The 19,149-nt window shown below is 62.2% G+C and overlaps 6 protein-coding genes across 6 annotated transcripts; 3 read left to right on the top strand and 3 right to left on the bottom strand.

Moving 5' to 3' along the window:
• Positions 1-541: 541 nt before the first annotated feature.
• EHS24_006752 (uncharacterized protein) lies at positions 542-3,050 on the top strand (the record flags this gene model as incomplete). The annotated part of the gene is made up of 5 exons (XM_028622155.1): positions 542-1,478; positions 1,517-2,044; positions 2,082-2,170; positions 2,208-2,300; positions 2,343-3,050. 5 exons carry the CDS (start codon positions 542-544, stop codon positions 3,048-3,050), a joined length of 2,355 nt encoding a protein of 784 aa, XP_028477047.1.
• Positions 3,051-3,403: 353 nt separating this feature from the next.
• EHS24_006751 (uncharacterized protein) lies at positions 3,404-6,638 on the bottom strand (the record flags this gene model as incomplete). Its single annotated transcript, XM_028622154.1, has 2 exons — positions 3,404-5,578; positions 5,634-6,638. 2 exons carry the CDS (start codon positions 6,636-6,638, stop codon positions 3,404-3,406), a joined length of 3,180 nt encoding a protein of 1,059 aa, XP_028477046.1.
• A 347-nt stretch (positions 6,639-6,985) lies between these two features.
• Positions 6,986-8,929, bottom strand: EHS24_006750 (uncharacterized protein; the record flags this gene model as incomplete). Its single annotated transcript, XM_028622153.1, has 6 exons — positions 6,986-6,992; positions 7,043-7,171; positions 7,235-7,945; positions 8,000-8,450; positions 8,498-8,578; positions 8,635-8,929. The coding sequence occupies 6 exons, from the start codon at positions 8,927-8,929 to the stop codon at positions 6,986-6,988; spliced, it is 1,674 nt and encodes a 557-aa protein (XP_028477045.1).
• A 2,244-nt stretch (positions 8,930-11,173) lies between these two features.
• Positions 11,174-12,621, top strand: EHS24_006749 (uncharacterized protein; the record flags this gene model as incomplete). The annotated part of the gene is made up of 10 exons (XM_028622152.1): positions 11,174-11,313; positions 11,367-11,418; positions 11,471-11,491; positions 11,531-11,626; positions 11,667-11,674; positions 11,734-11,805; positions 11,872-11,980; positions 12,021-12,208; positions 12,265-12,371; positions 12,416-12,621. 10 exons carry the CDS (start codon positions 11,174-11,176, stop codon positions 12,619-12,621), a joined length of 999 nt encoding a protein of 332 aa, XP_028477044.1.
• A 507-nt stretch (positions 12,622-13,128) lies between these two features.
• Positions 13,129-14,065, bottom strand: EHS24_006748 (uncharacterized protein; the record flags this gene model as incomplete). The annotated part of the gene is made up of 2 exons (XM_028622151.1): positions 13,129-13,845; positions 13,916-14,065. The coding sequence occupies 2 exons, from the start codon at positions 14,063-14,065 to the stop codon at positions 13,129-13,131; spliced, it is 867 nt and encodes a 288-aa protein (XP_028477043.1).
• Positions 14,066-14,793: 728 nt separating this feature from the next.
• EHS24_006747 (uncharacterized protein) lies at positions 14,794-17,796 on the top strand (the record flags this gene model as incomplete). The annotated part of the gene is made up of 5 exons (XM_028622150.1): positions 14,794-14,835; positions 15,864-16,200; positions 16,276-16,795; positions 16,838-17,727; positions 17,789-17,796. The coding sequence occupies 5 exons, from the start codon at positions 14,794-14,796 to the stop codon at positions 17,794-17,796; spliced, it is 1,797 nt and encodes a 598-aa protein (XP_028477042.1).
• Between the last annotated feature and the right edge of the window lie 1,353 nt (positions 17,797-19,149).

Raw genomic sequence — 19,149 nt, 5'->3', positions numbered from 1 at the left:
GCTGCAGAAGATGAATACAAGGGGGCAGAAAAGTGGCACTCGTACAATAAGTAATCGAAATAACAGTGTGGGCGGCTTGGAACATGATACTGTTCACGTCTCCGTTCAACACAGTGGTACAGAACCACTGAGGTCAAGTTCTTGTGGCAGGGCTACACAACGAGAGCCTCTTCTGGTGGGGCAATTGACACGAGGGGGTCTGGCATGGGAACAGCTGTCCACTGCCAAAGTCCATCACGTCAACTTGGCGTTGACCGCCTACAGGTCACCGTTCACAGCGCCTGCCCAGTCAGGCTTAAAGACACCACATGGACCTCCTCAAGAGCAAGTAAAGCCCCCAAGAGCATCACAATCCACATGCCAGCTTGGCCAGCAGAGTCCATTGGGGCAATCCACCGACACCCCTCATCGATGTCCATTGTGGGCCCCGCACTTTCCACGCGTAGAATCCCCCCAATCCGTGCCTTTTGCCGACTGCGTCGCGCGCATTTCAAGGCGCGAATTGACCAACGTATCTCAATGTTCCAACCACCCACCAACAATGCCCTCCAGCACGACCATACCCAGCTTGGGGGCGGCAAAACCGCCCCCTATCGTCCTCGACACGCTCTTCCTCCTGGCCCTGCGAGGTGTCTACTTTCTCCTCGCACGCCGCTACCTCCTCGCACACTTGTCGCCGGCATTACGCGACCTGTCCAAGCCCGAACTGGGCCTCCCGCAGCCGGCGGCACAGCAGAGTGCGAGCTCGAGCGGCGGCGGGCGTGACCGCGCCAACTCGCGCGTGTCCATTGCGTCCATTGCCTCGGGTCGCAGTGCAGGCGGGTTCAGCACGCGCGGCCAGCGGAGTGCGTCCAACGTCTCGGCCATGTCGGGTCTAGGCGTCGGCGTCGCGGGCCCTGGGCCCAGCTCGTCGTCGCTCCCTCCCATCGACGGCGACGACCAGGAAGAGCTCCTCCTCTCGCCCGTCAACGACACGGACCACGACATTGACGACACGGGCGACGACTCGTCGTACCCTCCCTCACCTGGCAGCCGCATGCTGCCCGACTCTGGGCCCTCGTCGCCGCACGTCCACGTCGTGGCGCTCTCGCCGCCGAGGTCGCGGTCACCGACGCCCGGTGCCGCGCCGCCCATTGAAATGTCCCTGCTGGGAGCCAAACTTCGCGAAGCGAGTAGCCGTCCGAGGCAGGTTCTCGAACTCGCACACCCTCGAGGTGGTGCGTCTTCTGCTGGAGGCAGTGTGCGCAGGGCGAAACGTGCTGCACGCGGTCTCAGTCGCGTCAGCCGTATCCTGTTTGCCGTCTGCTTTGCAGAGAGCATGAACCTCCTCACCCTTGTGGTGTTCCACGCTCTCGGCGTGCTCCACTCGCGTGGCCGTGCGGTCAACTTCTCCGTGTCGCTGCACGTGCTTCTGGGTCTTATCCTTATCGTGGTCCCGCTCGTGCAGTGCCTCTTGTTCACATACCGGTCCTCGAGAGGTGGGTGAAAGAAGTGATGCCTGAGGCTAACCCAGCAGATAACGCCACACCGTCCACGGTCGTGTCTCGCGGCTCCTCGCTGCCACTCGTCTCCCGTGTCCTCATCTCCCTCATCCCCTTTTCGCTCTACATCTTCCTCTTCACCCGGATCCCACCGTACATCACCGCCGTGGCCAGCTCGGCCGCTGCCCAAGTCGTCGACGACAACGAGGGCATCGGCGGCACGATCGAGCACTGGGAATCGGGCCCCGAGGGATGGGAGCGCGGCGGCTGGCTCGCGCCGAGTCTTGGCCGTGTCGTCGTCACAGGCGTGCTGATCATGGCCTCGTTGTCGGGCATCGGTGCCGTACGCACTGCGTGGGACTATCTCGAGGAAGCGGCCGGCACGGGCCAGCGGCCCGTCACGGACGCCGATGTCTTGCAGGCCGAGCGGTCGCTGTATCGCGTCCGCCACGACCTGGTGGCCAAGCGCGACGAACTGAACCGCGTCGCCGCTGGTAACGCTGACGGGTCCACGCCTGGCGGCGGGTGGATGACGCGCGTGTTTGGCAGCAAGGCCGATCAAGGTAGGTGGGTGGTGCCTATTCCCCACTAACCCAGCAGAAGCAGCAGCTCTCGGTGCCGAACTCCAAGGTCTCCAGCAAATGGAGGCAGATATCGCGCGTACCTTGGCCACGGTCAAGCTTCGCAGGGTGGGTGCTAGGTCCATGAACTCCACTGACCCGCCAGAAACGTCAAGGATTCCGCAACACGGCCCGTGGCACAATGTACGTTGTCCTCGGGTACATTTTCGCCATTTACTGTGCCGCACGTCTTCTCATGGTAAGCTTTTTCTTCGCAGGGTCAGCTAAGCTAACGTCTCAGTGCCTCGTGTCCCTGTTTGTCGCGCCGCTGTCCACCTCGAGCATCCCGCACGCGGACGCCAACGACCAAAAGGCGCACGGCAAGGGCAACGTCAACGGCGACTGGATCTCGTTCATCCTCGCGCTGGGCCTCGCGCACCTCCCTTTACCCTTTGGGTTCAAGGACGACATCCCCACGACTGCGCGCGGCATCTCGCTCCTGCTCACGGGCGCGCTCATTCTCAGCTCGCTGGCCATGGTCATGCGGTGGCTCACGCGCGTGCTCCGGCTCACGTCCAAGACGGTCGGCGCGGGCTTCCTCCTCCTCACCCTCGGCCAGCTGTTTGCGACGTATGTCATCTCGCTGCTCGTCCAGCTGCGCACGTCGCTGCCCCCGGCCCCGGCCGACGCCGTCGACACGGTCGTCGACGCGCTCAACGCCACTGCAGCCGCTGCGCTGGCAACCGCCACGGCCACCGCGGCGGGCCTCGGGGCGACCGAGAGCGCCGTCGAGACTGCCGCCGAGGTGGCCAAAGAAGTCGCGCAGCAGACAGCCGAGGCGCTCGCGACCGACGACTCGCTCCTGCGCTCCCTGCCCGATTTCCACGTGTTTGGACGCCTGTTCGACGCAGTCTTCCTGCTCGCCGCCCTGTCGACGGCCGTGTACCGCTACATTGCCATGAAGGTCGCCAACGACGACAGTGAGATGTACGCCGCGTTGGGGATGTAATGTAGCCGGTGGCCGCGAAGCGAAGGGAGTGAGTGAGTGAGTACAACAGTACACGAGGAGCAATAGACGAGAACGTACAAGGAAACGACCCACCCCCACGAGACGAAGAAAACGATTACAGCCAACGTAAAATAATCCGCTACCCCTCCTCAATCCTCCTCGAGAGACCCGGGGGTTCTAGATACGACCCCCAATGTTTTAGATTATGTATGCATTTGTGCGCATGGAAGGAAGAACAAGTGGCGTGGACAACTGGAGAGAGAGAGAGAGAGATGATCAAGGAAAAGAAAAATATGCAGGTAGGGAGGGGTATGTGTGGGTTTGTTTGTGTGTGTGCTGGGTATCTAAAATGCCTAGTTGGGGTATCCGTTGTTGCCTCCAGGGCTCTTCTTTGCGGGACTCGAGCTGGCGCCGTGGTTGCCGCCGGTAGCCGCGTACGGCGGCGCGGGAAGGTCGCCGTCGCCGTCGTCGCCGTCGTTGCGCAAGCGGTCCCCGGTATCCACCTTGACCGCCACTACCGGCTTGACGTCGAGGCTGTCGTCGCGCCCGTGCTCACGTTCGCGTTCACGCACGAACCGCACATGCGCACTGCCGACCATGGCGGCCGTCGGCGTCGTCGAGAAGGTACTCTCCGTGATTGTGCTCGTGCTCGCATTCAAGTCCACGCCCCTGGCGCGCATGGGCACGGGCACGGGCACGGGCATGGGCATGGACATGCCGCCGGCGCGGCGCTGCTGCACGCTGTCGTCGACCTCGCTCGCGCTGCCGTCGCCCTCGGTGTCGCCCGCCGAGTCGACAGAGTCGACGCTCATGCCGTCGGCGCTGCCGTCCTCGGTCCACTGGCTGTCGTCGTCGGGCACCGCTAGCCGGCCGTCGCGCAGGGCCGCGACTACGCGCGGCGACGGCGACGCGGGCAGCGCGCGGGCCATGGCGGCTGGCGGCGTGAATCCAAGGCCCGGGAGGAGGGACGGTCCGGCCATGGGCCGGTCGCGGCTCTCGGCCTCGGAGCTCTCGTCGCCGCCGCGCCGGCGGATGGGGTGTAGGTGGCTCGAACGCGCGAGGCGGCGGCGCGGGAGGGAGCTGGGCGGCCGGCGGGACGGCGTGAGCTCGTCGTCTAGCTCGCCGGGGAGGGAGAGGACGCTCGGGTCGGCGGCGCTGAACGACCGCGAGGCGGGTGTACGTCGTCGTGCGTGGGCGTGGGCGTGGGCGTGCGAGAGCGGCGTCAGTGGCCTGCGGGGCGGTTTGGCGCCGACAATGGTGACGCGGTGGCCGTGGGTCGGGGACCGGGGCGAGTCGAGGTCGCGCGGGAGCGCGACGGTGGGGGTCGATATGCGGCTCGAGTCGGGCGACAAGGGAGGTGGGACGTCAATGACGAGACCGGCGAGCGGGCCGGTAGAGAGACGCTTTTGGTGCTTGCTGTTGTAGGCCCGCTCGCGCGCAGTGGCGCGGCGCCGCGTATCCGATACGGCCAGTGGGCGGAGGAGTGCGTCGATCGTCTGGCCGCGGGACAGTACACCGAGCGCGATGATAACGACCAGCACGACGAGCTGGGCGAGGTTCCGCCTCCGCTCAAACCACAGCTCGTCGGCCAGCAGGCGCAGCTGGGCTTCCACCAGGCGGCGTTCCGACTCCATCGAGTGCCGCATCGCCTCCATCTGGGTGAGCACGCGTCCGAGCCGGTCTTCCTGGTGCATACGCTCCGACTCCCATCGACGCACGTCGTCTTGAGCCGCGGCGGCGCGCGAGGCCTCCCAGCGCGACTCGGCGCGAGACAGGGCCGTCCGGATCGCCTTGGCCTGTTCGTCAATGTACCGCGCGACGAGCGTCGAGTTGCCCTCCAGTGCGGTCAGGCGGCGGATGATGAACGCGTAGATGGACTCGGACGACTCGGCACGCGGAGCTGTGGAGCGCGTGTATGATGCGCTGGCAGGCGGGGGAGATCCCGAGCCGTAGGCGTACGGCGACGACGCCGAGCCGTTCGCGTTGCCGGTGGGGATCGCGGGCCCAATGTCGTTCTCGCCGGTGTTGGGCAGGTCGGTCGGGAGCTCGGCCGTGTCGGTCGTCGCCTCGTCGCTGGCATTGTTACTGGCCTGGCGCGTCGATGCCGACTGTGCAGGAGGCGGCGGCGCAGGACATTCAATAATGGGTTCGAGGGCGATCTCATCCCTCGACCGCATCGCCTGCTCCTGCACGAGCTTTTCCAGCTCGCACAGCTCCCGCTCCCGCTGCTCGTCGTCTTCGCGCTCCCTGCGATCCTTCTCGTGCGCAGCCACAGCCGCCTCGCGCTGCAGTTCTTGCTGGCGTTCCTCTTCGCGGTCCTTCTCCCGCTCCCGCTCCCGCTCGCGCTCGCGGTCCTTGGCACCAGACGCCTCGGCGAACCGCCGCTGCTCCATCTTGAACGCCTCCATCTGGTTCATGCCGTATACTTTAAGCTGGGAGACGGGGCAGTAGTATTCCGTTCCGTAGTGGGACGAAAAGTCGAGGCGGAGGAAGCGGTGGAACGACGTGGGCTCGGGCAGGTCGAAGATCTGGGTTCGTTTGGTCAGCTCAGTGTGGGACACTTTCCCAGTCTTCCCAGCTCACCTGCACGCTGCGGACGTTCTTGCCGACGAAATCGCCCACTTGGGTCCACGGACCCGTGGCGTCGTCGGCGACCTTGACCTGCACGCCGCGCACGACGCCCGAGAAGAACTCCCACACGGCCAGCTCGACGGCTTCCACGCGGATCTCGTCGCACAGCTCCACCACCACATAGTGCTCGTCGGCGCGGCAAGGCGTGAGCATGTATCGGTCGCGGGACTTGTGCAACAGGCTGGACGCGTGCTGCGTCTGCGGCGACGACGCGAGCACACGCGCAGAGCAGTCTGGCGACGCATAGTTGTACCGGTGTCCCTTGGGCTTTTTGGGCGGCTCTGGCGCGCCGCCAGCGGGCGGCGAGTCGCTGTTCCCCGCCGTCGTGTTCACAGTGTCCGTGCTGGCTTGGGGGGAGCTTGACGCGCCAGACGCGGCGCGCGGCTCGGCGCCGTCGCTCCGGTTCTCGCCCACTGGCAAAGGGTAGGGCTCAGCCTCGAGCGGTGCCGGCGCGTTGCTGACCTCCTCGGCCTCGTGTCGCCGCTTCCACTCTTCAAAACTCTCCAGGCCGTCGGGCAGGTCGTCGGGGAGGATACCGTCTGGTAAACCGTCGGTCGCGTTGAGGCGGTCTGGTGCTGGGAGGGTTGTTGCGTTGGTGTGGGCCGTTGCGTTGGGGATTGTCCCGTCCAAGGTTGATGTTGACGACGAGAGCGACGTCGAGCTGTCGCCTTCCGGCCATAGCCTGCACTTTGCGCGGAATAGAGACCACGGATCAAGGACCGTAATGTCCGCTCGTGGCTGGGAGGGGGGACCCGCCGTGTGGGCTTGTCGCGAGAGCGAGATGTGCGACTCGGCGCTGGCGGAGGTGTGCGATGACGCTACTGCAGATGGGCTTGGTGCTAGGCTTGTGGTGTAGCTGCCGTCCAGGGATGTGGAGCCCGCTCCGTGGCCTGCGAGCTCCGATGCCGCGCCCGAGAGGAGCACGGCGTGGACGAGGCCGACGAGGTGGGCTCGCATGGCGATGGGGGTTGGGGTGATGGAGGGAAAGAGTTCCAAGAGGGACCGTCTACTAGATGCCCGACAATGGCGGCGGCGCCATCGGCCGGGCCGAACGCCGTCACATGTCGCCCCCTTTCCTGGTGGCCTCTTGTTCGGCGGATCGGTGTGTTCGGCCAACATTCACCGACACGGCGCAGGCGACCAGTGCACACTGCCCACCACTTGGTCTAGGGCTCGACAGACTCGTTCATGCTCTCTCTCTCTATGCTAATGTTTGATTGTCTATAGTAGGTGGTGCCTGCCCAACATGTGCGGGGTGGCAAAGATAACAACAGTGCAGCGTGGACGTGGCCCAACAACGTTCTTTACCGGCTATACACACCCGTCAGCCCACATTCACAGCCAAAAGCCAAACGACTTACCTCATGAGCGAGATCAGACGGAACTCGGTGCGTCCCTCGGGGTCACTGGTCTCCTTCAGGAGCTCGCACGTGACTGTGTGCTTTCCTGGCTCGAGCCACTCTCCAATGGTTGAGAAGCGGCCAATGTTGCTTGTGGTCCGTCAGCGTAATCCCAAGTCCCCTTTCTCTCTCTCATTCTCAGCGGTCACTCACAGGTCCTTGTTGTCCCAGTATCCATCGACTGTGACGCCGTGCTCCCTGTCGTCGCCGACCCAGCAGAGCACTTTGCCAAAGCCAAACGTGGCCGACCGCAACGAGTAGATGCGGATGAGACCCATGGCGGTGTCAATCTCAAACGTGACCTTTGCTCCCGGGTCGCGGGCGAGGAGGTACGGCTTGTCCTTGTAGTCCGGGTGGACCCACCACTCCCAGCCCTCGGACGCGATGGGCGTGAGGTTGAACTTGGGCTCTGTGGCGCGTGTGCTGAGGCAGTGTGGGCGGAACTCGGGCGAGCGGTGCTCGAGGTTGTAGTCCCAGCCTTCGAGGGACCGCAGGCGTGGGAGCATGCCAAACTCGGCGGGGTTCATCCACACACCGGGGTACAGCATCGGGTCGGGGTCCTTGTCCTCGTCGTTCTTGCGCCTGGGGACGTGGAGGAACGACTGCATCTCCGTGGGCCAGCCGGCCTGGAGCCTGTGGATCTCGTCGACGGCGTCCGAGCCCAGCACGTCGCGCGTCTCGGCGTCGTAGTTCCTTCCAGGCAGAGACTCGAGGACGGGGGCCGGGTCCGACGTGTACAGCCGGTTGGGCTTGGGGTTGTTGACCATGTCGCACGTCACGTCGCGGAACAGGCTGGAGATGAGGCCGGCCATGTCCTTGTGGCCGCGCGCGTTGATGTGACGGAGGTCCGGGTCTTGCCAGTAGCTGTTGATTGTCAGCTGAGTATCCCTGAGACTTTGCTGAGACTTTGCAACTCACTTGGGGACAAAGTACAGAGGCACGACCTCGGGGAAGCGAGCAAAGTGCTTTGCAAGTGGCAAGCGTTGGCTGACGACGGGAACGTCAAAGTATTGTGCGACGGGCAGGTGCATCCTGCCTCCCGAGCCGGCCATCTGGCCGCTTCCCATGCCAATAATGTCGAGGAGGACGACGGCGGGTGCGTTTTCCATTGCGGACAGGCCACGGATGAGGTTCTCCATGTTGTCGGTGTGTTCGGGCAGACCTTCGTCGTTGATACCCAGCTCGATGAAGACGAGGTCGGCGTCGGCGGGGACATGGAGCGAGAAGCAGTAGGAAAAGTAGTCGGATCCAGAGGCCGGGATGGCGCCGTTGACGCGCACAATGTCGGACCGACCAAAGAAGGACTCGAGCCAGCTGCCCAACAGCACCCAGTACTGCTCCGACTCCCAGATACCGTGGCCCTTGGTCACTGTAAAAGGTCAGCTCAGCTGCAAGAGGTTCCATGCATGACCTTACCGCTTCCTCCAACGATACCAATCTTGACGGGCTCCCCAGCGAGGACCTTGTTCACAAACCGCTCCATGCGGCCAAACGAGCCTGGTCGGTCGTCAGCTCGGACGTCAAACGATCTAGCCCACAACACCAAAGCTCACCTTCGTACGCGCGCGACATGCGAATGTTGGCACGTCCGAACCGCTCCTCAAACTCGTCTGGCTTTGCGCATTCGTTGTGGACATGTCGAAGAAGGTCGGGACGGCCTTGGGGTGCGGCCTTGTCTGCTGCATGGTTGCTGGACCAGCTGGAGGGCAGTAACCCAGGGAACTGGAATGAGCCGGAGCCTGAGCCAGAAGTAGGGCTCAACGCGGCCGACAAGAGGACGATGACGACGAACGCGAGCACGCCTACGACGAGGAGGTGTCGCCGTGGGTCCAGGTATGCGTGGGGCATCTGGGCAGGCGATGTTTTTGGACGATGTGGTGTTGTTGTGAAGTATTGTCGCAGCACGAGCGACAGCCTCGACGACAATGGCCAGTGGCCACACGGGGTCTGGATTTCCAAGCGGCGGGGTCTGGGTCGCTCGGGTGGCGGCGGCGAGGGTTGGGTGGGCAGGTGGGGGGCCCTGGCAAGGGGAGGGGGTTTTGTATGGGGGTCCGAGAGCAAGGGCGGTCGCGCGCGCGGGGGGATGAGACGTCACACCGCGCTTGTGGACTGCGGTACTGCGCATTTCCCCCTCCACCGGCCACACCCATCCCCCCCCATATACCAAGCGCCATTCCTCTCTCACAGCAAACCTCTCACAGCTGTCTCGGCTCTTACATATCACACACACGGGTTGTGGCCTGTGGTGGACGTGGTAGACGGGTGAATGGTCGTGCGAGTTGCAGGGACGCCCTTGTTGTTGGGTTCCGTGTCCCTTGCCATGGTCCATGGGAACAAAGGGCCTCTGTTATCTGCTCTTTCTGCTGCTCTCACGGTGGTCGTCGACTGTCTCCACAATCTCTCTCTCTCCCCCCCTCCCTCTCTCTCTCCAAGACACCATAACACAGGCGTTGGATCCAAACTAGCGCACTAGCATGAGCTAGCCTTAGTCCCCCGCACTTGGCAACGGGGGTGTGCTTCTTGTCGTCGTCCTTGCGTGCGCCTGAGCAACGATCAACAGCTTCTGGCGCTCACTCTTCGACGCAATCGAGCGATCGCACATCGTTGCAGGAAGGGCATGAGCGCGATTGACAGCCCCACAAACGTCACCACCGTCCTTCGTCCTGTGCGCCAGCTGCTGCATACACGTGGTGGTGGGTGAACAGCACACGTCCGCCGGCGGGGCCCGAAACAATGTCGCTCGCGTTGCTCGGACCCAGCGCCAGCGACGGCGACATCAGGAGATCTACCACCACCGTGTTGGTGCGTCTCTCTCGGTCAATGGGTGGTGGTGTGGTGGTGTCTCGGCTTGACATTCGCCCGCAGCCTCCACAGCCACCGGCATGTTGGACTGCACTCGTGGGCTCTGGACTGGGCTCTTGGGTGGACGATCGTGCGGGGGGGTGGATGGGATGTACCTGGTGTGTCGCCGCAGTTTCTTTCTTTTGCACGCCACCCATACCGTTGTTGCCGGTGCGCTGGCTGTCTCTCTCCACTAGCGCAGTCTCTATCTGTCACCTCTGCTATCCCATTTGACTTTATTCTGTCCCATCCGTCTCTCTCATTCTCTCTCTCTGTCGGCATTGTCGCGTGTCCCCGGCATTGTCGCGTGTCCCCCCACCCCCACCCCCCCTGTGGTCCTCGAGGAAGAGGTGAGGACGCGGCGGTGCATGCATGCTTGCTAGCAAGCATGCTGCATGACGCGCGGGAGTCTCTCGGGTTGCTGATCCGCAAAGCCGTAGCTCGCTTGATCGCTTGGATACCCCGTTGGCCCGTTGGGGTGTGTTCCCTTTTGGCCCCTCGCTTCTCCCTCCTCCCTCCCCGGAACGGCCTACTCTACATACCTCCCGTTCAAGCCTCCTGGCGCACCGCATCCAGTGTGTTCAGTAGGACAACACACACATAACACCTACGCACACACAACACCCACCATCGCAACCTTTGTCGTCTCTATCGCATTCTCTCGCATCCTCAACCCAAGGTCCAGAAGCCACAGTCGGTGCCTACGGGTGAGTTTGTTGGCCGTGTTGGCGGATATACACGCACGCGCCGCGCGCACGCACGCACGACAATCTCTGCGCTGCACGCGCCTCTGCACGCTCGGTGTCACCGGCGTCTGCTCGTTGCAGATCTTGGATGCCCAGCTGGTGATCGCTTTTTGCTGGAAACAGCAGTAGGAGTTACGCTGGACTAGCCTCATAGGCCTCCTGCTCTCTTCCAACGCGCTACTCGCATGGCGCTCCCGCTTGGTCAACGCCTACGCCTACGCCTCTGTCGCTCGTTGCTCGTTGCTGATCCTCGAGGCCTCATCAGACAATCGTACACACCCGGATCCCCTTGATCGATTTTTTTTTTTGAGCACGAGGCGCCGCACTGCAAACATAGCTCGTCGAGCAAGGACTGACGGGCGGCGTGCAGCCCAGAAGCTCCCCAAGGTAAAAACAAGACGTCACAGCCAAGCCCCAACAATGTAAACGTTTGCCTCAGCACAACCCACCACCACCACGCCAGCATCACCACCACCTGTTTCCTCGACCTCTCGCGCCACGCAGCATGAGTGCAGAGGGCAAGGACGGCCAAGTGGCGGACGGCGACGCCGCCTCGGACGCAGACTCGCTCGACCTCGTCCGTCCACCCTCACCAGTCAACCAACCTGGCACTGGCGTCTTTTCAGTCCTCTGGGGACGACCATAGTGGGTTTTAAAAACGTTTGTGTTTGCAGTTCGGAAACCTGACGGCCGATCAGCAGCAACCAGCTCTGGACGTATCGCTTCCCCGTCGACCAGGACGAGGTTACTGTGAGCACTCTGCGCCATGTCTCCGGGGCGATTCCAAGTCTGACATGCATAGCGGCTCGACAGGGTCCACCAGGTTGGTATCCTCATCGGTATTGTTGCTAACCAACCACAGGCCATTCGCTCTGCGGGTCTGACGTTTGGTCCGGTGGACGTACTCTTGGATAACCCCCAGCGCTGGCCTCGCCTCCTGGATGTTGGATGTGGCTCGGTGAGTTGCTCTTGCCTTGTGGAACCAGAGCTGATGATAGGGAATGTGGTGAGAACTCATCTTGTGGCCAATCTCCATACCCTCCGCACGTGTGCTTATTATGCCAGGCTTACCGAGGTGGCGGTACAGTTTCCACGCGTCGACTGCGTGGGGATTGACTTTCTCGAGCAGCAGCACGTGTACGTCGTCTGCATTATCTCCTCCCTCTTGGCGGTCGTCTTAGTCGCTGACCAACGTCCTCTCAGCAATGCGCCGCGTAACGTCACATTCATGCAAGTCAATGTGCCCCGCGGAATGGGCGTGCTGGCTGCCGGGTCGTTTGACGTCGTCCACATCCGCCAGATGATTTATGCGGTGGGCTATAAACAGCGTGCCATATAGCTAACCCCGTCAGATACCCGACTATGCTGGCATGCTGGCGCAGGCGTACCGCGTTCTCCGTCCTGGCGGTATCCTGCTCATCCACGAACCCAACCTCCTGTGCTACTCGGCATGGCAAGAATACACGCCCGAACAGCTCGGCCCCGCGCTCGTCCAGTGGTCGCTTGCGTTCCGCCACGGCCTCAGTCAACGAGGCGTCGAGTAAGTGTCAACTAGGTGTCAACTGCCCTTCCGATGGCTCGCTCACACCTAACCAGCATGAACGTGTTTAACCGCATGGAGCAGCTCGCCGCCGCCGCCGGATTCACCATGACCCACCCCCCGCACTTCCACTACCACCCTCTGGCCCCGGGCAACGACAACAGTGGGTTACGCGTTGTTTGGGACCCCACTTGCTAACCCACCCAGGCGAGGCTCAGAACGAGACCGAGTGTACGCGCGCTCTTGTCGCCGCCTCGAGAATCACCATTGTCGAGGGCGGCGAGTACACCCATGACACGTTCAGCGTGCTGGAGGGTGAGGTCCATGCCGAGCTGGACGGACACGGCGCGGGCGGCGCACGCGCCAGAGGCCTGTACTCGCCATGGGGATTCTGGTGGGTCCGCAAGGAGTAGGGGAGCGGGGACACGGGAGGGAGCATACACTCGCGCGGAGGACGAGGACAAGCACACACGCTCGCAAGAGATAGACAACACACGACACGACGCCACCACCATACACGAGCCGATACACACAAGACGCGACAAGGCATGCACACGCAAACACGGCAGGACGCAGGTGCAGACGCACACGATATCTGCACAGAGGGAACGAGTTAGAATCCGTATGAGCGCTGGAGAGCCGCTATGTAGCCATTTTTGGAACCGGTACAGCGGCGGCGGATGGGTGGGTGCACAGATCCGAGTGTGGCACTTTTTGCACCGTGCCGAGAATCAGCATTCTTTGCAAACAACAGTCACCGGCAGACAAAACACTCCTGCCACTGTCAACAACTATACTAGTTCGCATGTAGATACTATTAGATATAGACACGAGAGAGATCCAGCACGTGTACGTGCCGATTATACATGCACTGGCTATTCAGAGTCCGCGCCGCCGCTGAGTTACTCGCTGCTGTTCGTCTAGAACGCGGCGCCGAGCGCCACGAGGCCCGCGACGCCGACGCCGATCCAGGCCGAGTTGGCAATGGGCGCGAGCTCTTCGGCGGCCGAAGCAGCAGCCTGGGTAGCCTCTGCCGAGGCGGACGCGACTGCCGACGTGGCGCTGGCGAGGTCCGAGCTGATGCTTGCCTCGGTGGCGAGGGCGCTCGAGAGCGCCGCCGACGCCGACGTCGCATTGGCGAGGCCGCTCGTGACGGGTGCCGAGGGCGCGAGCGTGCTGTTTGCCGCGGCGGCGAGGACGGTGGCGGCGGTGCCCGACGTCCGGGCAATGGTGTACGTCGACGCCTTGTACGCCGACGTGAGCACGCCCGAGACCGTCGCCGTCACCCACGCGTGCGTGACCTTGACCTGGACAGACTTGGTCGCGCTGCCCGTCGGCTTGGTGATGGTGCCCGTGCCCGTGCCCGTGTTCGTGTCGGCCTTGGTGCTGCCGGCCTTGGAGGTCTGGTCGGCCTTGGTCGTCGGCGCGTGAGAGTCCGTGGCCTCCTTGGTGGGCTTTGCGGCCGTCTCAGACTCGGCAGAGTGTTCGGCAGTGGCAGAAGCCTTGTCAGTGGCGGCAGCCTTGGTCGCGTCCGTCTGCTTGGGGGTCTCAGCGTGCGTGGCGGCAGCAGTGGGCTTGTCCACTGCCTGAGTGGCCTTGAGCGTGTCTGCAGCCTGGGTGGCCTTGTCGTTGTTGGTCTGGAGGAGGTCAGCTTTGAGTACGGGGCAGGGAAGGGGCTTAAGCGGGGAAACGGAAAGGTCAACTCACAGCAGCAGCCGTCTCGGCAGGCAGGTAGGTGACGGGCTCGCCGCCGCCGGTGGGTACGTAGACCGTGACGGTGACGACCTTGGTATCAGCGACAGCGGGCGAGGCCGAGGCGAGGAGGGCGAGGATGGACATGAGGGAGGCGAAGCGCATTGTTTGGAGAGGTTGGGGTGGGTGAGGGATAAAAGCTTTGAGGTGGAAGTGGCGCGGGAGAGAGCAGTTGGTGGAGAGAAGTGGATTGATGGAGGGGGCGGGGCGTGGGCAGCCTGTTATATAGACAAGATCTTGGAGATGATCATTGGTGCTGGCAGTGAACATGGAACATGAACTTTCCGGCTTGCTGCCGTCGCACAGCTAGTCGGCATGGTGTCTTGTGTATTGGCGACCGTCGCACAGCTAGCACTGCAGCCACAACACCGCAAGAGAATGCGTTCTCTGCGCCTCCCCAACTGTGCAAGAGAGTTGACGGCGCCCTCATCGAGACAAAAACTTGGAGCGAGAGTGGGACTATAGGTGCTTGCTGCCCACCCAGATCCAGTTTGAGGGTGGTGCACTGCCGACTCGAGGCGTGGCAATGCGATCTCGGAACTGGATCTTCCTCTTTCTGGCGTGCCGCAGGAGACGTGTGCACGAGTAGACGTCTAGACTAAGGCAGTGAGCAGGCATGCAGACGTCTAGACCAAGGCAGTGGATCAGCCGATCTCGACGCGTGTGCAATACCTCCAGACTGGACGGCCTTCCTGTGTTCAAATACCTTGCTCTGCCTACTGTGAGCCGGCCGTGGGCTGTGCGTGTCGATGCAGACTGGGGTTATGGCGGGATCCGACGAAACGGAATTTTGGGCTATTTTTCCACATTTTTTCTGCAATGCCACACACCCAATGTCCCTCTTGGCACTCACCTCGCACCCTTGGGATTCCCACGTAAGCACCGGTCAGTGCTGCTAAGCGAGAATGTGGGAGCAAACAGCGGTGCATGGATCACTGCAGTGCATGCTGCTGCTGCGTTTCAGCGTGCCGCATTTTGGGTGCTGCACCTGTGTACTCTGTGCACCTTGGGGGACACGTTTTGTCCTACAACCAGTGCAGACGAGAGCGGGGGTATCGGGTCCGGCGGCGAGACTGTACTTCCGACACGCACGCACGCACGAATCAGACCGGGGTGTGGCTCTCTTCCAGGGGTGGAGAAGATGCACGAAACGACCTCAAGCCTTCGCGCGCCACCACCGAGCAAGCCCCTATCACCTGCCTGCCAGGCCCCCCGCACCCCGCCCGTGCTGCCTGATGGCGGCGGCACACGGCGGCACGGCGGCGGTGGCGTCTGTCGCCATTCGCGAGGCACACGCGTCGAAGCCAGGAAAACGTCCCCAGACATCCCCCGAGGTGCGATGCATGCAGCAGTCACAGACGTGCGTGCTCGGCAGCGCCTGGGCTGGGGGGGGTTTTGGCGTCTGATATGCGAGCAGAATGGCCTAATGGGGGGCGGGCGGGCGATGGCCGCTCTGTCGCGCCGAGGCAAATGGGCTCTCTCTCGTCGGGCCGTTGCGCAGCCGCATCTCTCATGAGACACACCCAGCGAGCACCATTCCATCACTCTCTGTTCCCTCCACTCTGAACTCTCTGAACACACCGTCATCCCCTTTTCCCTCCACCCCCCATTCAATGGCGATTACTCCACGGCAGTGCGCTATTGACCAGTGCAGGGGCATCGCACTCATCGCAGGACCGTCCGTGGTGTGCGGCAGGGCACTGTGCTTGCAACACGCTACCCCCAAGTGGCATCCATGCCTGTTTCTCCCGGTGAGCACACAGGGGTGGTGAACAGGGTTTGCGCACGACACGCGAGAGAGAGAGACTGATTGTTGTTTTCCAGTGGGACCAACTGATCGGCAAGACATGCAAACATCATCAGAGGGTGAGCTCTGCACTTGGCACACTTAGCTAACCACCAGCTGTACGACCTCATTGCACGTATCGGCGAGGCCCCCATCTCTGTTGCAGCGCTCAAATGTCGTCCCACCGCACGCGGGTGCAACGTCGCCGTCCCATCAGTCGCCACCGTCAAGGAGGAGTACCGCCATGACCTCGCCCTTGGAGGCTGCAACATCCATGTACCCTTGCTCTTCGACGACGGGGTACGCTGGCTCGCACGTGTCCGCCTCAACCTCTACGACTGCGACCAGGCTGAGAGCCGGGCCATGATGAGGAGCGACTACGAGGCCATCTCCGCACTGCGACGCGTAGCCCCAGAGTCCGTGCCCAAGGCGTACATGCCAGAAGAGCAGACGGGTGAGTTTGGCCCGCAGAACCGCAAGGGGCCCGCAGGCCGCAGGGTACATCCGGAGAGAGGTTGACGATTGCCAGACGGGCTGAGCTTCTTCTTTGTGGAGAGCACCGACGACGTCCGCCTATTGGAGGTCAAGGTCCACAGCAGAGATAAGAAGACTATCCGCGAGTACGCAGACTACCTCGTCAAAGTGGCGACACTTGAATTCACGGGAATCGGAGGCCTCCACTCGCCCCCACCGATAAGCCCATTATCATCACAGGAAGAGGAGGAGCAGCAAGGACCCTCGCCATGTGCCATCGTGGGGCCCAAGGTCGAGGTCTGGCCGTGGGGCACCGCGACCTTGGGACCCTTTACCACAAGCCGAGACGCGTACATGGCCCGAATCGACAGCTGGCTCGCATGCATCGAGGCCGCAAAGGGCCAACGGCAGGACCGTCTCCTGGCCTACCTTGCGGGTCTCGAGGCGCGCTCGTTGGTGGCAGGGTGCGAGGAGATGCGGCGAGAGGGTCCCACGTTTATCAAGGGGCAAGACGACTACGTTGGCCCGTTCCTGCAACGGGCACATCGAGTGGCACCGTTCACCGACTGGGAGTGGTGAGTTGGGAAAGGAGACGCGAACCTCTGAACTGACATCAGCGCCCACGTCGCTCCGCTCGAGGAGGCCTTCGCCGGTCCTTTCGCCCTGGTAGACTGGACTGCCTTCATCGGCGGCTCCAACAAACTCACCAGCGGCGAGGTCCAGCTGGCTGAACGCTTGGAATCCCAAGGCCGGGCCGACTTGGCCGCAGCAATACGCGGAGGACGCAAGTACCAGCGCTTACGATACTTTTTCGACGCCCAGCGTGTTTCGCTTGATTCGCTCAACGGGATGCGCGCGGCGTTCCTCGGCGACGCCGCGCCGCCTCGAGCAGCAAGTCTCGGCGTGTGGGCCGAGCGCGTGCTGCCGGCACATGCCCACAACCCAGGGCTGCAGCGCTTGCTGTCCCAGATTGAGGACAATGCTACAGCAGCCGCAATCGAGGCTCAAGATGCGGCCGACGCGGCACAGACAGCAGCAAAGGAGCTCAAGGCCGCGCTGGACAAGGTCACGACAATGCCGCTGGTGGACCCCAACGACTTTGAGGCGCGAGGCGAGCGGGCCGCCCACGCGGCACGGCTCGAGGCGGCCACAAACGTCGCTGCAACCGCCATGCTGTCTGGCAAGTCTGCCGCCAAGGCAGCCATGGTGTATGGGACGGAGGCACGCTGGGCGCTCGACATTCTCACCGCGGGAAAGCGTGCGCTCTCCACACTGGCTGGGGCGGCGTGTGAGCTCGCCGTTGTGGCAGAGGTCGTGGAGGAGAAGGGGGTAGCGGCCAACGGCGAGGGCTGTGCCACTGTCAAGATGGCTGTGGCAAAGGAGCTCGCGCGGTGGACCAAGGTGTGGAGGGACATCGAGGTGGCAGCTGCCAAGGCTGAGGTCGCCACCTCACGGGCCGAGGCCGGTGCCGGAGTTGCCGAGCAGGCTCTCAAAGAGACGAGGGCAAGTAGGAATGGTTGTTACTAAGGGTTTCGTCCGTGTGGCCGCTGGTTTCGGATACATGGGAGCTGTATAATACATAGATATAAACGATAGTATTTTACAAAGGTAATGTAATGGATAGCCTTCGTGGATGGGTGAGGTGGGGGTTGTGCTCTGGCCAGTGTGTGTGCACCCTTGGGGAGTGTGTCGTGTCCACTTCCGAGTGGCACGGCCACCGGCACAATCTTGAGCCTTGGGCTTGCGATGGTACGTACTTGCTTCCCACGGAACGTCCATCCAGGCTACACCCAGCAAGCAATGGTGCCAAGGCGTAACTCGTCGCCGAGCCACCCTTGGTCGAGGAAGGAGGGAAGCTTCGCTGATGCGAGCCGGAATACCAATCCGCGTTTTCCCCGGAACTATACGACACAGAACGCGCCGCACGGTGCACAGGATGCCCACCCGCGGGACAGCGATACACCGACCATTGGGGGGTTTAATTGGCCTGGTGGCGCTGCTTACCACTACACACTGCATGCGACAAGCCACTGCAGGTCGTTGGGCGGTCAGAAGAATTCGATCACATGCAAGCGAAGCTGATAATACAACGAACACAAACGTGACTGCGTCCGTTGCGCACTACCTCACAACAGCAGAGCTCTACATGTATGTATGTACCTGTCCACATGTGTACTTGCCGCCTGCGTATGTTGCATCCACAAGCTCGCCATGGGTAGGCGACTCTAGCAGGCGAATGTAGGTTGTGGCGTTCCACGACCGGCGTTCGTAGGTAGATGTCATCTGAAGGCAGGACAGCGAATCTGCAACACCTGCGTACCCGTTTAGCACATGAATAGAAGCAGACTGTATCGCCATTGTTGGAGGCATCCGCGAAGCAAAGGCTTCCAGTCGCGCCAGTTCACTCAGGTGATCTTACAAGGTGCACATTACCATGTGGACGAGGGTTACACATGGAATCAGCTATATATGTGGTGTTAACTGTCTAACGAATATCGACTCAGGCGTGGCGGGGTCGCTCTTGAGAGACGATAACTTGTTCCAGTCCATGTCCCGGAGTTCTAGAGCTGTCCTATACCTAGCTGGGTTCTGTGGGGCATGACCTCCATCGGAGAGCAGAATTGACCAGGTTCGTCCTCTGGAGGTGTTTTTCTACCCGAGAACTTGATGTTGCTATTCCTGCCCCGCGTGCCATCAGGCGAGCAAGACACGCCTGCCTATTATGAAGTAACTGGTTTGGTACCACCGAGCACGATAGCGTGATCCTTCTATTGAGAAACAATCAAAGGAGTTGTCCTGTATCCTGGCTAGACGGCTGGCGATGGAAATTAGTGGGCATTTGCTGGTCGATCATGGGTTGCCTGCAAGCTCACGGCCTGAATGGGGGTGTATTGCCTCAAACGGGGCCTGTCTGAGACTTCTTCGCTAC

The sequence above is a fragment of the Apiotrichum porosum genome (genome assembly GCF_003942205.1).
Source record: "Apiotrichum porosum strain DSM 27194 chromosome Unknown scaffold_4, whole genome shotgun sequence".
NCBI lineage: Eukaryota > Fungi > Basidiomycota > Tremellomycetes > Trichosporonales > Trichosporonaceae > Apiotrichum > Apiotrichum porosum.
Note: the sequence above shows the minus strand (reverse complement) of the source record. Positions and strands in the feature narration are given on the sequence as shown.